At 35.3% G+C, this 20128-nt stretch overlaps 1 protein-coding gene across 1 annotated transcript in view; it reads right to left on the bottom strand.

Moving 5' to 3' along the window:
• CSMD3 (CUB and Sushi multiple domains 3) overlaps positions 1–20128 on the bottom strand; it is a 1276067-nt gene that overhangs the window by 91606 nt on the left and 1164333 nt on the right. The window contains 2 exon segments of the mRNA XM_030304305.1: positions 4307–4420; positions 5358–5438. Of these exon segments, the coding sequence (XP_030160165.1) occupies positions 4307–4420; positions 5358–5438 (195 nt within the window).

Below are 20128 nucleotides of genomic sequence, written 5' to 3'. Positions count from 1 at the left end.
CTCCCGCGTTCATGCTCTGTCTCTCTCTGTCCCAAAAATAAATAAACGTTGAAAAAAAAAATTAAAAAAAAAAATACAGAAAATTTGTTATATGTTGACAATAAACATAATTATGATGTAACAGCCTCCAAAGTATAGTAAACTTTAATTGTTGGCATCAAGCATCATGTTTTGGGCCAAATACAAACATCTACTTAAATTTGCATTTGGAATGAGAGCGTGGGCAAGATGATCAAATTCTTGCCATTCGAGTGATGCTATTTCAGCCTTTTGTTTTTTTTCTTAAGAGTTTGAGTATTGGAGCTGCTCAGTATAGCTTACATTGTACAGAAGTAAACTCATATATACCAAACAGTATTTAGTTCAAATACAGAACTTTCTACTTGTCAGAACAGTGAGAGTGGTTACAGCAAAATGTCCTATGTGAACTATTGCTAAAAAATTTTTAAATTTTGGAGAGACCAGTTTTGGGGTATTTTTACTGGGGACATTCAACTGGTATGATGGGCAGAGTAGACCACTTTTGAGAATTTAGTGAGTTGGAAATGTTTCACACGACATTTCCTAATCCAATTACTATGAATCAATTTCCATCTTGGAGTTAGATAATGTGGATCTCAAAATAATTAGAATAGCACCTTAAGCAGTATTCTTGTTTTTCAGTGTTTGCTCAAATGAGCTAGGCTTGGAAACACCAAATATAGTTGCTGGAATATACATGAATAGATGAAAGATATATATTCATCACTTCCTGGATACAAGGACAATGAAATACTTTGAGTTATAAAGTCTCCATGTAGTATAGGGATAGAAAAGGATATAAAAATAATAGATTTTGGCAATATATAATTGCTCTTTAATCAAGTTGATAACTTGAAAAGAAATAATTTGAAAATAAAATTAACCATAACTAATATTAAGACACTTGAAAATTGACTAAAGAATATAGCATAGTTAGATATACTAAAAACAAAATACTAAACACAGAATATAGTAAAGCTAAAACATGTAAGAGTTGTTTTCCTTTTTTTTTTTTTTTTGGCTTTTACTTCTGCTTCTTTTACTTCAATCTAAGATGTTTGCTTCTTGGATATGACTTTAAGATTTCTCAGAAATAATTAAGTAAATGGTAGCAGGTCATAAGCACTCTAAAAGAAATCTGACCTTTGCTTTTCATAAAATGAAAAATGTGTAAAGTAAACAAAAACATTAACTTGACAATCGTAAATGAAATGAAAAATTTGAGTCAAAGATGAAGAATACATATTAGTGAGTATATAGCTATGGCATATTGAAATGACAGATGTATATAATCATATGGGAAGCTGAAGTAAGTCTAAGGAAGGGTTTATTTAGTGTGTGCTCAGCTATTTAATACCGTGGAATACTTAACTAAGTATCTGCTTGGCTTACTGAGCATGTGACTTCTTCACCAAAACCATTTAGCAACTTCATAGTTTGCCACAAAGTCCTCCAAGTTCAGTCCTTACCCACCTCCCCGAGTTTCTTTCCTGCTCCTCCTCCACTGAAGTGAAATGCTCCAAACATAGATAAACTATGTGCAGCGTTTTGAACTCTGCACATTCATTCATCCGTGCTTCTGTTTCAAATGCCCTTTTTTCCTCTGCTGCATTTGAAATGTTACTGCATTTCAACACCCAGATGAAGTGTCTCATCTTCTGTAAAATCCTTCCTGAACTGCTCTGCTACCAATCTGAGCAGAATTGCTGATTTCCTTCTTGGTGTCTCTGCAATGTATGCTTTTATTACTGCGGTTAGCAATTTCATGGCTATTTCCTTAAATTTTTGGTGTCTCCCTTTCTGGGCTATGATTATTAAAAACCAAGTGCCATGTCCTATTTAATATGTTGGCCCCCATATTCTAAACTGAATAAATATTCCAGATTACTTTTGAAAAACTGATATGATTCAATATAATTTACTTTAAGTACACAAATTACCCTATTTTCATACTATCCAACACATACCAAGAAGCCCTACAACCATCAAGAATAAGAGGAATATGTATTGATTGTGACTATATGTTAAGACACTGTTAAGCGCCTGTTGTGCATTATGTAACTTATCCCAACAACTTTAGAAAGCGTGTACAATTCCTCCTGCCATTACACATACGAAGGAACCAATGCCCAGAAAGTTTAGAGTGCAGAAGTGTCACAGGTTCAGCTGGATGGACCCTGCAGTTTAACCACCGAATATAATCACCCATTATACTTCATTTATATCAAAGTCTTTGAAAAGCAGCACATTTAGCATTGCTTTCCATATTTTAAGCATGATAAAGAAAACTAAAAAGGATAAAGGGAAGAATAAGAGAATTGATGCAGCCTCTTTTAGGAAAAGTGAGAAAACGTGAAGTAATTTAAGATAGACTAAAAACAATGTATATTCGTTCTAACAGACTCCAAAAGAATGACCGTTTTGGCAAGTCTGTGAATTCAGTCAAATAAAGAAAAAAGGTAAAGTTAGAGTTTTGGCTTAAGTACCTGGTCAATTAGTTAATGTAATAACACTGCATAAACTAATTCTGAGAGATGATTTATTAGGGTTTAGCTAGTACCTGAAGTGCCATTATGAAATAAAAATTAGTCTTTTTTTGTGTTCTTGATAGTACATAGACTAGGAAGAGATGTAATTATTAATTAGTAGCAACTTCTGATTGTAGATTGAAAGTTTGAGTGATGAGGGATTATTAAGTAATTAAGGTATCTAGATTGTTTTATTTTAATTTTCAGAAACTTATTGAGATCCAGATACAAAAAAAAATAATTAAGTGTTGCCCTCTAAGAACTCACAAAAAATTTTATATGTTGGAGTCAAAGAGAAAGTCCTGACATGTAATTGCTCTTCCACACCTTCGTGTGTCTGCCCAAGTTATTTTCACATGTATAATTTCCCAAAAGGCTAAAATTGTATCCTCCACATTCACATCTAAATGTTTGAATATGTACCTTGAATAATCCTAAGTGGCTAAAAGGAAGTCTTGTGTGAAGGAGAAAATTGAATGAATGACATTTAAATATCAAGATTATAGGTGATAGGCTTCAGAAAACCCAAACGACTTCTAGATGCTCTGAAGTCATTGACTAAGAGCAAAGAAAATGCTCACATTGGTGTTCGTTTTTACCTCCAAACATGTCTTTCCTTTTGCTATTGTCAAAGCTTCTTGTGAAAATCCTTCCATTTTATTGCAAGGACTCCAATGGGGTAGAAAATTAAATGTTAATTCCTACTTATAGCATGTTTGGACTAATAAACATGCTATAACTAAGAAACGTAAAAATAAAAGTTTTGTTTTTGGCTCATTTTAATAGATAAAGTTAAAGGTCTGTGCAAGAAACAGATTTCCATTTCTCAGGAATAAACTCCAATGAAGGAAGTAATCCAAGAAAATCTGGGGAGGGATTGTCAAATTCAATTCAATTTCATTCAAATAAACCACTATTTATAATTAGTTACTATGTGGTGGGCTCTGTTCTGGGCCCTACGGGGTTACACAAATTAACAATATGTCATTTCTGAACACCAAAACTCTAGCACACCATTCAATTACCCCTGTAATTTCACAGTGGATTCCTTCAAGTCTATACCTCTGTTTTCCACTTCTGTGTCTCCACATATTCATCTGTCATTTGGACCACCCTTTATTTATCTCTATTCTAAGTCTCACCCATCATTTGGAACGAAGATTCAGGGAGCTTTCCAATTCCATCAAGCTTTCCCTGCCCCATAAACAATAAAACATTACATGATTCTATCGCCCCTTGACCTGTTTCCTAAACACTGTATTCCTACCACCTACATGGATGTTATATCCCTTAAGCCATGTTGCCTTCACAGCAGGAACCATTTATAGTGGTTTGTTTGTTTGTTTGTTTGTTACTCAAACCCTCATATGTAACAGATGCTGGATTAAAGTTCAATGAATTTAGTGGTTAGAACATAACTATGTCAAGTAAAGGCAATCAACATTGGAGTCTTTATTTAAGTTTTTTTCTCTTATTTTCCACCTCCATTTCCACTCCTCACAGCAAAATTAATTTAAATAAATTGAACTGACTTTGGGGTAAACTAAAAGGAAAAAAAAATAGACCTTGGAAGAATAAGTAATTTTTAAAGTTAAATCTGAGAAATCATGAAATAAAAGATACCACATATAAGCTGTATAACTTTTAACATTATGGCCAGTTACATATTTATATAAAGTAGACTTTTCTCGATTTTTCCATTATTGGATTAAACATAAAACAAATGCTTAGAGATAAATAATCATGGGAATTGATACCTTGACAAACTGGAGGTGCTCCATCCATTTGAAGTCTTTCTCCTAATCTGCATGTCAGAATTGCATTACCAACCAAAGTAAATCCTGGAAGACACTGATACCTAATAATGTCACCTATTAAAAAAAAAAAGAGGCTTCAGGTAGGCAACAATTAATGGTAACAATGAACAGATGTTTCTATTGCAGAAGTAGAATATTTTTTTCCTTCAGTTATTTTCAATTGGTATAAAATTCTACTAGTTATAAGCAGGGATAATATTCAAAACATTGAACTACAAGTACCTCATGGACACTGACAAACCAGAACTGAAGCCAGGGGTAAACTATAGTAAGATTTAACTGGTGTGCACCAGTTGGATGTAAGCAATAGCAGTAAGGAAACAATCTAGTTGGTATAGTTAAGGTATTCATTAAAAATATATTAAGCAAGTTAAAATGATTCAGAATTATTGCTTTTATATTAAGTTTACAGTAGTCATTGATATTTTCTTAATTTCTCAACCAAATTCAATATGATGATAATGATGAGTTTATTATAGCAATGTTAAAATGTCTTCTTTTGTTACATCATTTTTTGAACTGTGAGACATTATTGGGATTTAATTTCCAAAGGGCTTTATTTACTATTAAATTGAGCATAATCCACCACTTGTCTTTAAAGATATGGAAATAAAGCATATCTTCTAATACACCCTATATATTCTTCATTGTATGTTTCAGGCTTAAGCCTGAATTCAAAGAACATTAGTGTATTGCAAGGTAACAAAATAATAATTTGGAAGGAAGCAAATTATTGACCACCAGAACATGGTTGTATGGTTCAAATGATCATGCTGGTTTTCCAATTACATATCCTAGAGATACAGAATTCTTGCTTTTTGCCTAATACTCCCTTTTGGTCTTTTCACTACTGTCCAATTTTAAGAATTCCAAACAATCCCCATCAATCCAGAGAAAGACAGTCTAAGGTCGCTACTATTCTGTTTATTTCTTTTAAAGAAAATACTTCTAGTAACACTATGTTTTTAAAAAATAATTTATCAGACTTTACCTATTTCAAATTCATCATCTTCTGTCAAAATTTCAGCATTGGGTACAGGTGGCGGAGGCTGGCACACTCTTAGTTGATAAGCTATAAAAATAGACAATGTGTTTATTCCTTCTCTAAGAGGCTGTATATATTCACACATGTGAAAAAAAATAATGCAAGCTTTATTTGTAAGAATAAAAATAAATGGTATAATTTATCAAGCTTCAATTATTTGTTTATTTAAAAGATGATACAATATTGAGGGAAAACAAATCATTCCTTAGATGCCAACATATTTTACAAGGGAAGAATGCTTACCTGTAACTCCTTATTTCTTACCCTCCTTCTTGTTATGTGCTTCATAACAGCTGTTAATTTTCTCCTTGGCATTATCACAATTAGCAATTTTATATTCATTATACATACATCATTATAAATATGTCATTGTTATGTGCCCAGTGCCAAGGTTCATCTCAGTCTCCTGCACCCAGCAAAGTGCCTGGCATGTACTTATAATCGCAAGCAAGTACTCAATGCTTACTTGATTCCGGAAAATATTATAAATATTTTATAATATTAACTCAGTCCTCACAAAAAAATGTGTTTATTTTATTACTTAATTCATGACTATGTCTAGAATCATCACCATTTTATAAAAGAAAAAACTGTCACAGAGAATCAAAGAATTTGTCTAAATCACACAGCTGTAATGTAACAGAACTGAGATTTGAACCTGGGTAGTCTGGCTCTAGAACCTTCTCTCCCCATGTTATATGAGTATATTCATGAAATACCTATTAGTTAAATTCCATGATTCTAATAATCTACATCACTTGAATAGGTTGTCCCCTTTAGATTAGAAACACTCCTATTTGGCATAGTTTAAAAGCCACCACAATAAAAATTTTTTAAGAATCCAAGTATCATGACTGCTAGCCCCATCTGATATCTACATCACAGTTTTATTTTCACTATGATTTATAAATAATGTAATATAATCTTGTTTAGTCAAGAACACACTTTATCATAACATTTGAAGAGTGTGTTTCATAGGCTTAATTTTATTGCTTAAACTCAGGAGTTAAATTATTTAGGTATCTCAATGATCAGATAATGAGAATGAGGTTTAAAAGACATAGTAACTTGTCTGAGCTCACACAACTAGTACAGGATTTATCCAAGACTCCAGCCTCTGTCCCCTAACCCCAAAGCCCATACCTTCAGTATTGCCACTATCATGAAAGAATTATGAGAGTACTGGGGAACATCAACTGGACCACTTAAGGAAGACTCCTAGAAAAGGAGATGGATAAAGTACGGTTTGTTTTCCTTAATTTTTTAATGTTTGTTTATTTTTGAGAGAGAGAGAGAGAGAGAGAGTGTGTGTGTGGGTGTGTGTGTGTGTGTGTGGATGGGGAGGGGCAGAGAAAGAGGGAGACACAGCATCTGAAGTAGGCTCCAGGCTCTGAGCTGTCAGCACAGAGCCTGACGAGGGGCTCGATCTCATGGACTGCAAGATCATGACCTGAGCCAAAGTCCGACGCTTAACCGACTGAGCCACCCAGGCACCCCAACATTTTAAAGAACGAGTAAGAGTTTTACAGTTCTGAAGGGTAATCATGGACATGAGATCTTTGCAGATGGAGGAGAAAACATGAGCAACAAGTTGGGCACTGATTCATCATGATGTAACAAAAGGCCATTTACAAGAGGTCAATCGATTTTTTTTTAAATTTTTTTTTTCAACGTTTATTTATTTTTGGGACAGAGAGAGAAAGAGCATGAACGGGGGAGGGGCAGAGAGAGAGGGAGACACAGAATCGGAAACAGGCTCCAGGCTCTGAGCCATCAGCCCAGAGCCCGACGCGGGGCTCGAACTCCCGGACCGCGAGATCGTGACCTGGCTGAAGTCGGACGCTTAACCGACTGCGCCACCCAGGCGCCCCAAGAGGTCAATCGATTAATACACTTCCAGGTTTCTGAGGACAGAAAAAAATAAGAACGTTTTTTGAAATGTAGCTGAAGAGGAATGAATCAAGGAAAATTTTCATTTCAATTTCCTGCTGTAAATTTTTGTCTGTCTCTTCATACATCTTCCTTCTAGTACTTCAACCTGTTTATAAAAGCACTTGCTGTTCAAAGATGTTAATTTGCAAGTAAAACACTGCTCTACACAAAAGGGTTACCAACTAGAGAAAAGACTCACTGGGAAAGAAGCCCAGGACAGAAAAGTGTAACCTGGATTTTTGAGATGAAAGTTTAAAGTAACATTAGGCATTTTTAAATAATTTTCCTGATCGTAGACCTTAAGAGGGATACAATTACCAAGGCAAAAGGCAATTGTAATAAATGCCAAAGAGGTAAGAGAAAGGGGATATATAGAAAGGTATAGGGAGCCCCGTATGGAGAAATCCTTAGGAGACTATGCTTCAGAGGAGAGCATTTTATCTCACCTTTTTTTTTAAATTTTATTTTTAATGTTTATTCTTGAGACAGAGAGAGACAGAGCGTGAGTGAGGGAGGAGCAGAAAGAGAGGGAGACACAGAATCGAAGCAGGCCCCAGGCTCTGAGCTGTCAGCACAGAGCCAGACTCAGGGCTCAGATAATATGAACTGCAAGATCATAACCTGAGCCAAAGTGGGACACTTAACCTACTGAGCCACACAGGTACCCAGGGCATTTTATCTCATCTTGACGTAGAACAGAGATCAACTCAGAAGTTAGCAAAGTGTAGAGAGATGCCCACACATGTATTATTTCACTTTTGTTTGCCCATAAAATTATTTTTTATTTTCATGCTAAGAATAAATTAGTTTATTATTTTAAGAAAGAGCACATTTTTTATCAGTGAGGAATCCATGGCTAGTGTCATCTGTAGAACATGCTTAGAATGACCTACATAACTCAGTTGCAGAGTTTATAAGACTAGGGATTAGAAATTATTATTAATAAGAATCAGATATTCAGACATATTGCGCTATTAAAAAAAATTTTTTAGGTTTTATTTTAGAAGGAGAGCATGGTGGGGGGGAGGGGGGTGGAGGGCAGAGAAGGGCAGAGGGAAAAAGAGTGAGGGAATCCTAAGCAGGCTCCATGCCAATGCAGAGCCCAATATGGGGCTTGATCCCATGACGGTGAGATCGTGACCTGAGCTGAAATCAAGAATCAGACACTGAACTGACGGAGTCACCCAGGCACCCTGAGATTTTTGTACTGTTTTCCCAAGACCACATGGGTGTTGTGAGCTAAATTCTTTCTTATTCTCTGTTCTCTTCCATGACCTGCAGTTTTATAAAATGTGTCTTGGGAACCAAGAGATCACTTTAGGGTCATGGAGGGTCTGAGGAGGGGTAATGTCCCGTCCTCTTGCCTCTACTTCATAAAAGCCATTCTATGTCCCTCAATTTTATAGATTTGAATTCTGAATAAAGTTCCCTTTGAACAAATTTTCTACAATCCCCACCTAAGTGATTTCATTGATTCTTGTGACTTCAAGTCTGATTTGTGTCTTAATTCCCAATTTTATATCACCTGGATAAACATGTCTTCTGAGCTCCTCACTGCCTACCTACACTGACCCCTTACTGGTATCTTCTAATCACAGGTGTTGCACACACAGCATGACTTGTCTCAACATCTATTAATGATTGTCCATTTCTTAGCCTATTTGTTCATTGTTCATGTCTCTGCTTCGACGTCAAATAATATGAGAGAGAAGACTGTTTACCTGCTTTTTCACAATTATATGCTCCTGTAACTATGCATATAACCCAACAAATATTTACTAAATAGCATATGAAACACTGGCTTCCCTGGGAAGGAATGAGTCTCTGAACAGTCTTCCCTAGGATTATTATGCCCTTTAAATTTGCAAGTGGGCATAAAATAGAAGTAATTGTGGGTGACAGTGCTAGGAAATGAGATCTAGGCAGGCCCTGAGAGGTTTTACACAGTAAAACTATATAATTCTGACTATAAGGTAAAGGAGAAGGAAATAATGAAGGAAACTCCTTTGCATCTGTTTTTCTTTTGACTCTTAAAGACAAGTACTACAAAAAGTAAATAAATCATAAACAGCTTCCAACAATTCTGTTTTCAATCTTCATCCATTTCTGCTGGTTTGTTTGCTAAAATAAGTCTACAATTTGTCCAGTGTCTTTACATTCTTTCTACGAACTTCTCAGTGTAGACCTGTCATTTCAAACCTATTGTACTGAGTGCCCGTCAAAATTTATGTCGTTCTTGGAACTTTAGAATGTTATGTGGAAATAGAGTTGTTGCAGACACAATGAATTAATTTGAGGTCATATTGAATCAAGGCAGGCCCTTAAAACACCATGCTGTCCCTATAAAAAGAGAGAAGACAGAGATGGATGAACAGGGAAGACATGTGACAGGGACAGAGAATGGAGTGCCAAAGATTTCTGGCTACCCCCAGCAGCTAGAATGCGTCAAGGAAGGATCCTCACATACAGCCTTTGGAGAGAGGATGGCCCTGTCGATACACTGATTTCACACTTCTGGCTTCTAGAACTGTGAGGGGAAAAAATTCTGTTTGCTTAATCCAGCCAGTTTGTGGTGCTCTATTACAGCAGCCCTAGAAAATAAATGCACATGAGTTATTAAGTTTGTCTACAGGATGTTTCTTGCCTTCTGTGTCTCTCTAGTGCAATCCTTCCTATACACAAAGGAAGCGATGGAAGGGAGGTAAGACTATATTTTTGAGGAGTCCACTGTGTGCAAACAACTCTGCAAGCTACTTTACATGAGTTACTTCATTTAATGCCCAAATTACTACATCAAGATATGTGTAAATAGCTCATGTTGCTAAGAGAGACACTCCATTTCAGAATGGTTTAATTATTTACCCAGTTCAATGAGCCAGAATTTGAGCCACGTGCTTGAAAACTAAGCCATATTTTCTCCTGCATTTTCAGACAAATCAACTTGGACTGGAGAATTATTTTGGTGCTGCCATTTCCCTACTGTCAATGTATAAACATTGGCCTACAGATTAAATTTGTAATCTTAGATAAAGCAACTTTCTTACCTTAATTCTCACCCATCCCTCATATGAGATGTCTGCTACATTTCATCTGAATTTTGTCAGGTCCCTTATATTTACCATGTTAATTCCCTAGTATACACTGTCATTTTTGACAGCCTTGCAGGCCTGAATATTGGAACCATAACACTTAGCATTAAGGGTTCTACTATCTTGAATTATTCCACCTTTACTCATTAATGTGTTAGTGTTGCTCCATGTTTAGCTTGTGTGGGACCATTTCCTACATGTTTACATTTCCTGTAGTGTCTAACACTTTATTTTGTTGTTTATTAAATACATATTATGGGGGGCCTAGTATGTATCAGACACCACATCTTATGTGCTGGGAACGTGGTAGTGAAAAATATGCAGACACAATTGTGCGCTTAAAGGCACTAATTATCAGAAAGATATTAATCAAATTATCTTATTAATGAGTGGGAATTAACTAGCTGAAACAAGGTGTGTGTGTGTGTGTGTGTGTGTGTGTGTGTGTGTGTGTGTGTATGTGTGTAGGGGAGAGGGATGACACATAGAATAATAACCCAGGCAGAGGAATCAGCAAGTGTAATGCCAGCAAAGAGGAAGGCTGGGGGGCGGGGGGTGCTGGGTGAGAGCCCTGGACTGAGTGAGAAGGGATGAGAAAGACTGGTAAATTGGGGCTAAGTCCGACAGGAGGCTATGGGCTGCACTCAGGATTTGTTTATTTTAATTTGAGGCGAATGACAAACCTGTGAAGAGTTTTACATCTGGGAGTAATATGATCAGATATCTCCTTTAAAAAAATAACGGGCTACAGTAAGAAAAATAAATGCAATTGGAAGGGAACAAAGGTGGATACCCAGAGACTCCTAAAGAGTCTATATTGCAGCGGGTGTTAAATAAACAATTGTTGATTGGATCTAAAAAAACTCACAAGTGTCCTCAAATGGCTTGACATTAAATTAAAAGTCTTGATTATATTCTCCAAGGGCCTCTAACTTTGTTTAATTAACTTCAGCCCCACCTATTGACTGGTTTATAATTTTAGCTGCAAATGTAGAGTTCCTCTCCTCCACTTAAAACTCAAGTACCCCTGATTTGTCATATCACCCACCTATGATGCCATTCTCACCTCATAAAAAATATTAAACCACATCTCTACACTCTCATAATAATAAACTTTGAAAAATCAAACTCATCTACAATCTAACCCTTACTGTAGTCCCTCCCATTCCCTAATCAACATTGCTCTCAAGTGGTTGACAGGGTAACATTTGATGACATGTCTAAAACTATGCTCTATACAATTTTATTTTTATCTATCTTGCCTTCTTGAAACCTATCTTCCTGTGTTTTTTTATAACTTTGCCCTCAGATGACTAAAATAAAGACATTGTCCCTATTAACTCATGTTAACTAGAGTTAACCTCTTGCAGTTACTCTGTTTCACATCTATTTTCCCTCTGGCAATTTTCACAATCCATAAGAATTGTTTACTGTCCATTTCCTTACACTAGAATATAGACTGTGTGAGAATAGGGACTTTTGATTATCTTATCAGCAGCTAACTTCTCAGGTCATAACACAGTACCTGGTCTGGAAGTAGTCAATAAATGTTTGCTGAGTGACTGAATGCTAGGACAATGAAAGAATGAATAATGAATGAGAAAAAGCTATATATGAAATAAATTCTTACCATATTGAGTATGAACTCAGTCCAGACTCTCTCTGGTTGTAAATCCTGTTTCCAATGCTGACAAATTGGGAAATATTGGGCAAGTTACTTAATCTCAACCTCACTTCTTCTCACTTGTAAATAGCAGTGATAATAGTAATAATGTTATGCCAACTCAAAGGGTGATTATAAGGATCAAAATGTTTATATACACAAAGCACTTGGAGCAGTGCCTGGCACATAGTAAGTACTCTATAAGGGTAAGCTCTTGTATCAAATTGGAGTTCAATTCCTTCCACATATTTGGTGTTCGCCGATGAATAAGAACATGTGGTAAAATATACTTTCGCTTTTCCCAAGTTTCACTTTTTATTTATGAAAAACACTCTGACTTGAGAATTACTTAAATAATTATGAATAGTTTAGGCATATTATCTTGGTTGGTAGGAGCAGGGTGTGATAAGGCAACAGTTTAAGGTGTGATGTAACTGAAGAGGAATTAAACCGTGCAGCTCTGATTTTTCTGAAGATGTTTCTATCAACCCAATAAACATCACTGGAAAGAAAGATATATATTCTCCAATTTGTGTTGATGAGTAAAACCTTTTGTGCACAAGGCAGCCTGACCTAGTTTTTATTCTGGAAGCTGACTGTGTTCAAATCTTGGCTCTGCTATTTGTTAGCTCCACTACTCGTTAGCTCCGTGACCTTAGGTAAACTGCTCAGACTCTGGGCTTTTCTTTTCTCAACTGCAAAATAAACATAAATCTAAGATGAGTTAATATATTGTAAAGTGCTTAGAATTGTGCCAGACACGTTTCATTTCAAAGGGAGAATGCAGTCCCTGTTTGGCAAAGGTTAACGTGAGCATGGCAGCTGTGATTACGGCTATGCCCCGGACACATATAATCTCAATCTGACATGACTCTGCTCACAACCCCGATGTCATTCAAAGGGCTAGTACCCATGTGATTTCCCAGGACACATCAAACTATTCATGTTGGTTCTATTGTGCTTTAAACTGGATATTTGAAAATGCTGAGATTCCTTATTTGTTTTACCCAGATGTACACTACACTATAACAGAAAGTCCTTAGCTTCAGTAACTCATTTGATAAATAAACAGGTCTAGGATGAATACTCAATATTATATGGGGTAGTACCCTAGATTGTTTGAACTAGAAGTTATGATACAAATATTTAGTCTGACTTTTTTTTCTTTTTTAGGGAGTGGAAGGAATAAAACAGGCCTAGAGAAATGAAATGAGGTAAACAAGGCCACACATTCGGTTGTAGGCAGAACATATATTTTAGTCCATGCTTCGCGGATTGTTCTATTTAGAAGCACCTTTACAGTTATGACCATTAATGAAAAAAAGCTGTATAATAGATATTTACATATTTAGAATATACTTCTGACTTAAACCTGTGTTCTTTTTTTATAAGAATCATTTCATTTGACATGTCCCTCAGATTTACGATGCCACTTACTAGTTAATAATTACATGGGGGCATCATATTCTACATGTCAGTATCTTTGGAGGATGACTATTGCTTATATGGTGCCATGTTTGGTTCAGATGTGTATAGATGTCCTGTTGCTGGTCCAACAGATTTTCTTCTTGAAGTCACTTTATTATTTTTTAATCTTATTTAGTTAGTTAGCTAGTTATTTTAATTTAAATTTTAGTTACTCAACATACAGTGCAATATTGGTTTCAGGAGTAGAGTTTAGTGATTCATGCAACTTACATACAACACCCAGTGCTCATTATAACAAGTTCTCTCTTTAATATGCATCACTCATCTAGCCCATCCCTCACCCTCCCTCTATCAACCCTCAGTTTGTTCTCTATCACTTTAAAGTTTAATTCTGGCAACATTTGTCAGTTATTTTTAATTTCTTATTTTTTTTATAATGAAATGTTCAACCCAATTCCAGAAAAGAATGCTACATTTATCTACTTCGGTTCAACTGAACTATTAAAGGCTTCTTCATAAAAAACACAGAACACTGACAAATTGCCATTCCTTCTCTAAACCAAAAAAGCACAAGTGTGCAACCTTTCTGCCAAGTACCAACACAGTATCTCTTACAGAGGAAAAAATGATAATTTTCTCTGTTCCCTTATAAATTCTAAGCTCTGTCTAACCACTGGTATGCTTCATGGTGACTCAGGTTAATTGAAGTACAATAATTTCATGATTTAGGGAAGATTTGGAGGAGGAAAAGCATTGATAAGGATATGTTCAGTTATGCACATTTTTCAATGTTATTTCAAAAGTTATGGAAAGTAAATTAAAGCAGACCCACTTGAAAGAAGAGTTAGGAGTGTTTAAAATAAATACTTCCAAGTTCTAATTAAGTGAGAAAAATAATACACACATTTTTTTTCCATCTTGGAGAAAATCTGCTAGCAAGTTGATATGAACCATACAGGAAAGTTTTAGCAGTGCTTAAATTACTTACAAATATCACTTTTACTCCATTAATATTTTACAATCAGTTTGTTTCTCTGCCTATATAAGGAAGAATCTTAGAAATCAGGAGAAAATGACTCATGTCTGGATTTAGAGTTTAGACTGAATAAGTCCCTATCATGAGAAAAGAATGAATAAGAAGTCATTCTTGGTATTTCTTTAGAGATGGAATAACAGAAGTATAGTAAACAAAACTATTAGGAAGTGTCCTGAATTATCCATAAAAGTGTTTCAATATCTGCTGTATGAATTAAGTTCCCAATATTCAGATAGCTCATTGAAAATATCTTGCCTTAGTACTAAGCTCATTAGAATCTGCAGAGTGATATGCCAAGGATCTCTCCTCTATGTAGTTGAGTCACCTGGCACATCAGTAGAAAACAGAACACATCAGCATCATCATTTGATCTTTGTCAGTCTCTATTTTCCTCTCCCTGTTCACCACCATTGTTTGCTTTGCTTTTGGCTTTAAACAAAGATGCTATAAGCTATCTTTAACTATCATAAACTGCCCTGCATATTGAAAAGAAAATAGAACAAACAAACAAACAAAACACACAGCTCAGGTGTTCTCTCAGCTTCGAACTGGCCTGGCTCTAATTGACAGGCCCTGACTTTCCACTGTTGACCAATAACAATTTCACTAACATCTAGCATCAGACATGACAACTCTTTGACCTTGTTGGAACAAGACAAAAAGAAGACCTTTCCATAATTATGTCTGAGCACAACAAAAAATAACAACACTATCCAAACTGCCAAAATGACCAAGAGACTTCCATCTCAGCTAATATGAGCAAATTTGCTTCCATACCAATTATTGTTCCAGGTATGTTCCATTCCTTCCACCTTCTAGAAAAAAAAAAAGTACCAAGACATCCAATTATAGAACGTCTCCAATTTTCTAACAACACCCAATCCAGAGATAAATCATGCTTCCTTGAACCTTCCAGAACCATCTTACACAACCCAACTCCTGTAACAAGCCTCTCCTAATACCCTCTTTACTGGGGCACCACAGAGTCCCTCATGGTGTGTTGTTTCACTCATTACAGTAAACAAATAAACCTACTCATCATACAAAATCAATGCTACAACTTATCAATGGGTGTGCACGTAGAGCCAAATGTCAAAATACAGTAAGCAATTTTGGCATGATTTTAGTCACTTAGTAGTAAATGGTATTATCTTTTCCTCAAAATGGTTTCATCAGTTTGGTTTTTTAGTTTCTTCACCACATTATATATATATATATATATATATATATATATATATATATATATATATATATATAATATTGTATGATGTCCAAACCCCCTATGCTCTCCAGATATCAAACAATGAAACACTTTGAGTTCAATGCTCTATCTACTGACATATGAAAGGAGGTCAGGTCTTTAGGTTGTGTGAGCCAAAGGGGTCACATAGTTCAAAGCAATGGTGATTTATGTTTTATATAAAATGTGTCCTTATACCTGCAGCGGTCTCTTTTAGGATGGGACTTTGTGGAGTTAAATATACTTTCCCTAAATGCAGCATTTATTGTAAAGGCAACAGAAACTTAAAAGATGACCTAAAAGACATTACAAGCCTTTTAAATACATTTCTTAAAAATTATCTGGAAGCCGATATATAATCAACTCATTCTTTTACAGTTGTTCCAATAATGGAAAACAATGGAAAATATAAATTGAATTCTATTATGGTTATTAAGAAAGTCATCTGTATATAAAGTGAGGTCCTCTAATATTCTGATGTTAGAAAGAGTGATGCCCTGGATAATAGATTTAAGTGTAATAATACTACCTTCAGTTTTAAATGAATAAATATATATTTTGGCTATACTATAGTTTCCTAGTTGTTTTGGTTGCCATAAATCAGACACCCAATAAAAACTATCTTCTCTTCACATAGTGACTATAGCACATTTTGGAAACTGTAAAGAACATACTAAGTTGCAATAAACCTACATGTTTTTGTTAGTTTGTAGGTCCTGAAGAAGAGAAGCACTAAGAGCTTTGAAGTTCTAAGTTTTAATTAGGAGAGTTATCTTTTAGAAAATGAGATGACCTATTACCTGGCTAAAAATGAAAATCACGTGGGCTGAATTTTTAAAGAAAAATTTGATTTACCATTACATATAACCTATGTGTGGGGCACCCGGGTGGCTCAGTTGGTTGAGCATCCGACTTCGGCTCAGGTCATGATCTCATGGTTCATGAGTTCGAGCCCCGCGTTGGGCTCTGTGCTGACAGCTCGGAACCTGGAGTCTGCTTCAGATTCGGTGTCTCCCTCTCTCTCTGCCCCTGTCCCACTCGCATTCTGTCTCTCTCTCAAAAATAAATAAACATTAAAAAAATTTATAAATATAACCTATGTGTTAGGCAATACCAGCTTAGGACATTGTGTGGCATTTAGTAAGAATTCTATATATTTTAGCTATTTTTATTGTTGCTAATGCTGTCGTCATTATTTAAAAAGAGGTCATTCTTTGGGGTGCGATGAAACTATTTTGAATTCCAGGCAGCTCTTCTATTTATTAGTTCTCTAGTTTGATGTAGGTTAATTTTTTTCTTTTAGTTCTTTCATTATTAAAATGGGGGTAATAATACTTTGTGAAACTATCACAAAAATTGGGAATAATACATGAAAAGTAGCTAGCTGAGTATCCAACATATTAAGTTTTCAGTAAATGGTAGCTATTACTATTATTGTGATTGATATGGAAAGTCAGTGTCTGCAAAAACAATGCAGTTAAAACCAGTTTTGTGTAATTTACTTTTAGGAAGCCACTGATTAGGACTGAATGTTGTTATTATTTGTTATAAGCCAAACACATCTTGACTCTATGGCAGATATCAAGAAAATTTAGCTCTTACTTTAGGAAATTACAATCCCAGCAATAGAGACACAAAAACATTTCCTCAGATAAAAAAGAAATATGATATCTGAAATAAAGTGCCTCAACATTTACACCTGTCCTATTTTTTCACTGCACAGAACTTTCATTTTTCAAAGCTTTTTATGAATGTTAGTTTTGATCATGAAAGGTTTTATGAAGGTGATATTTTATAAAAGACAGATGGCTGGCTGAATGTCATAAAGGCAGTCAGGGTAGGGGGAAAATCTCATTTTTACTCTTTTCAAATATATTCAAAATACATTAATAAATAAAGCCTAACTGATCAGTGTGATCTTAAGAAAGTATATGAAAAGATTAATGTGTCAAATTTATAAAATAAATACACAAGTCCTAAGAAGACCACTTCTGACTTACAGTAGGGCATAACATAAGGAGCTATTAAATCAGTAACAGAGTTTAAAGAAAACTGAATTGGGGAGTAAACCATTCTAAGCTTAGATAGACTTAATCAGCTTAAAATAAGTGTTAAATAGTGTATAACCTCCCTGGTTTACTTATCAAATTACTCAGCAACTTGACCAATATTTTGACTGTTACGGAGCTCATTTTGGCACTGAGTCATAGCTTCCTAAAATGGGCTCGGGAAGCAAATACTATATTTGTAGTCGTATTATATTGTATTAATTATATTAATAGTAGTTTGAAAACAGTCATCTTTTTTGTCTCTGTGAGTGAAAATATGCACTCATCTTCATGATCATAAAATAATCTTTAAAAGTTCTAAGTAATATACCTCAAAATCAAAAAAAAAAATTTGAACTCACACTTCCCACTGTAGCACTAAAATATAATCACTCAGTAATAAAAATATAAAAAGGTTAGGAAGCATAAATGTGATCTATGTCCTCGAAAAAGTACTCACTATTATTAAACTTGCAAGAATACACCATGATGTCATTAAGTTCTCAAAAGTTTGGTAAGAAAAGTGCAATAATTTAGAAGGTGGTTAAGATCCCTATGAGTTGGAATTACCAAGAAGTGGGGGATATGGAACTTAAGAGAGGGAGACAAAAAGAACTGAATATGAGTAAGAAATCATTTAGGAATGGGAGTTGAGGAGGCAGCACGAGAACCATTCTGATTGTACTCAGGGCCGGCACGCACTGCGGAGAAAGATTCATTGAACTGGATTATAGGGTAGCTTTAAATTTGATTTAATGTAGGGATCCCATGATCTTGAAAAGGAGAGTCAGAATGAAAGCAGTGCTTTAGGAAAATTATCCTACTAAGGAGGGTGGAATGGAAGACATCTGTCAATGTTTAACATGAGCCCTGGCTACATTCTCAAATTTCAAGGTTATTTTGAGGTTTAGGTAAGATTCCCAGGGATGTTGATTCAATGGCGGGTTTTCTAGGCTCTGGCAGTCGTGCCCTATTATGAAATTTAATGTATAAACATAAATATAAGCCCTCTATTACAAAATCTAAAATGTGAGATAAGATATGCCGAGGAAAGGAACATTTACTGAACGTTAACTCTGCCGGGCACTATGGTAACTGTATAGTATCCATTGCCTGCAGTTTCCTAACATGGCTGCAATCTCATGCTGATAATAGTAACAACGACAGCACTTACTTGGGTTGAGCTCTACAAATGTGCCAAATATTCAGCATTTTTTGAACAATAATTTAATATAGTTCAACCTAATATATTTCTGTATTGGAGTAATTTCTCTCTCTAGAGTTAGTCTCTCATTCAGCCTGTCAGCAATCCCACCACGTTGTTCTACAACTGAAGAAAGCCAAAGCCAAAGAGTAACTTGTCCAAAGTCAACTGGAAAACAAAGTGCTGAATGAATATTTGATCTTCCTTGTCCCTAAGCTAATTCTCTTATATTGTACATGACTCAAAAATTAGTTATAAAAATCAAGTGAAACATATTTTGGAATGAGAATATATGTATAGACATTCATATAAATGTCCATGTAAATTCACTTTATATTCTGTGTGTGACATTCAGTCATCCTTATATTTTCTACACACACACACACACACACACACGCACACAGACGTCTTTTTCTTTGGCAATATTTCTCCTGTGAAACATCTCCAAAGTTTTATAAGAATTTATGCTCTCTACAGAGCTAATCTTATGGATATTCAGATTTTATCAATGAATAATTCCTTCTTTAGTACGTGTTCAGGCAGCACACAAAATAATAGAAATTTATGCAGGGTCCCCTGAAGAGAAAAAAACATGTACAAAATACAGTTCAGCAACAATTCATCTTTTGACCTTAACTATTATTTAATGTATCAGTTCCCAGGTTAAGATTATGTATCAAAGTAATAAAGCTACTTTTGTAGCCTTAGACTGTACCTACATACTGTCAGCATCAATGACCAATTCAGTAAAAAAAAAAACAAAAAACAAAAACCTAAGACAAATGAGTTCTTAAAAAAATTAACACGTTGAATAAAAGTCATCTCACTGAATGCCTCACTTTCCATATTTTTAAGTTCATCCATTTATTTTGAGAGAGAGAGAGAAAGAGAGAGCGCACCTGAGTGGGGGAGGAACAAAGAGGGAGAGAGAGTCCCAAGCAGGCTCTGCACTGTCAGCACAGAGCCTAACAGGGGTTCAAACTCATGAACTGTGAGATCAAGTTCTGACCTGAGCTGAAATCAAGAGTCGGACGCTTAACTGACTGAGCCACTTGGGTGTCCCAGAATGCCTCACTT

Source organism: Lynx canadensis, chromosome F2 (genome assembly GCF_007474595.2).
Source record: "Lynx canadensis isolate LIC74 chromosome F2, mLynCan4.pri.v2, whole genome shotgun sequence".
NCBI classification, from domain to species: Eukaryota; Metazoa; Chordata; class Mammalia; order Carnivora; family Felidae; genus Lynx; species Lynx canadensis.
The sequence above is the reverse complement of the archived record's forward strand: the minus strand, read 5'-3'. Positions and strand labels throughout refer to the sequence as shown.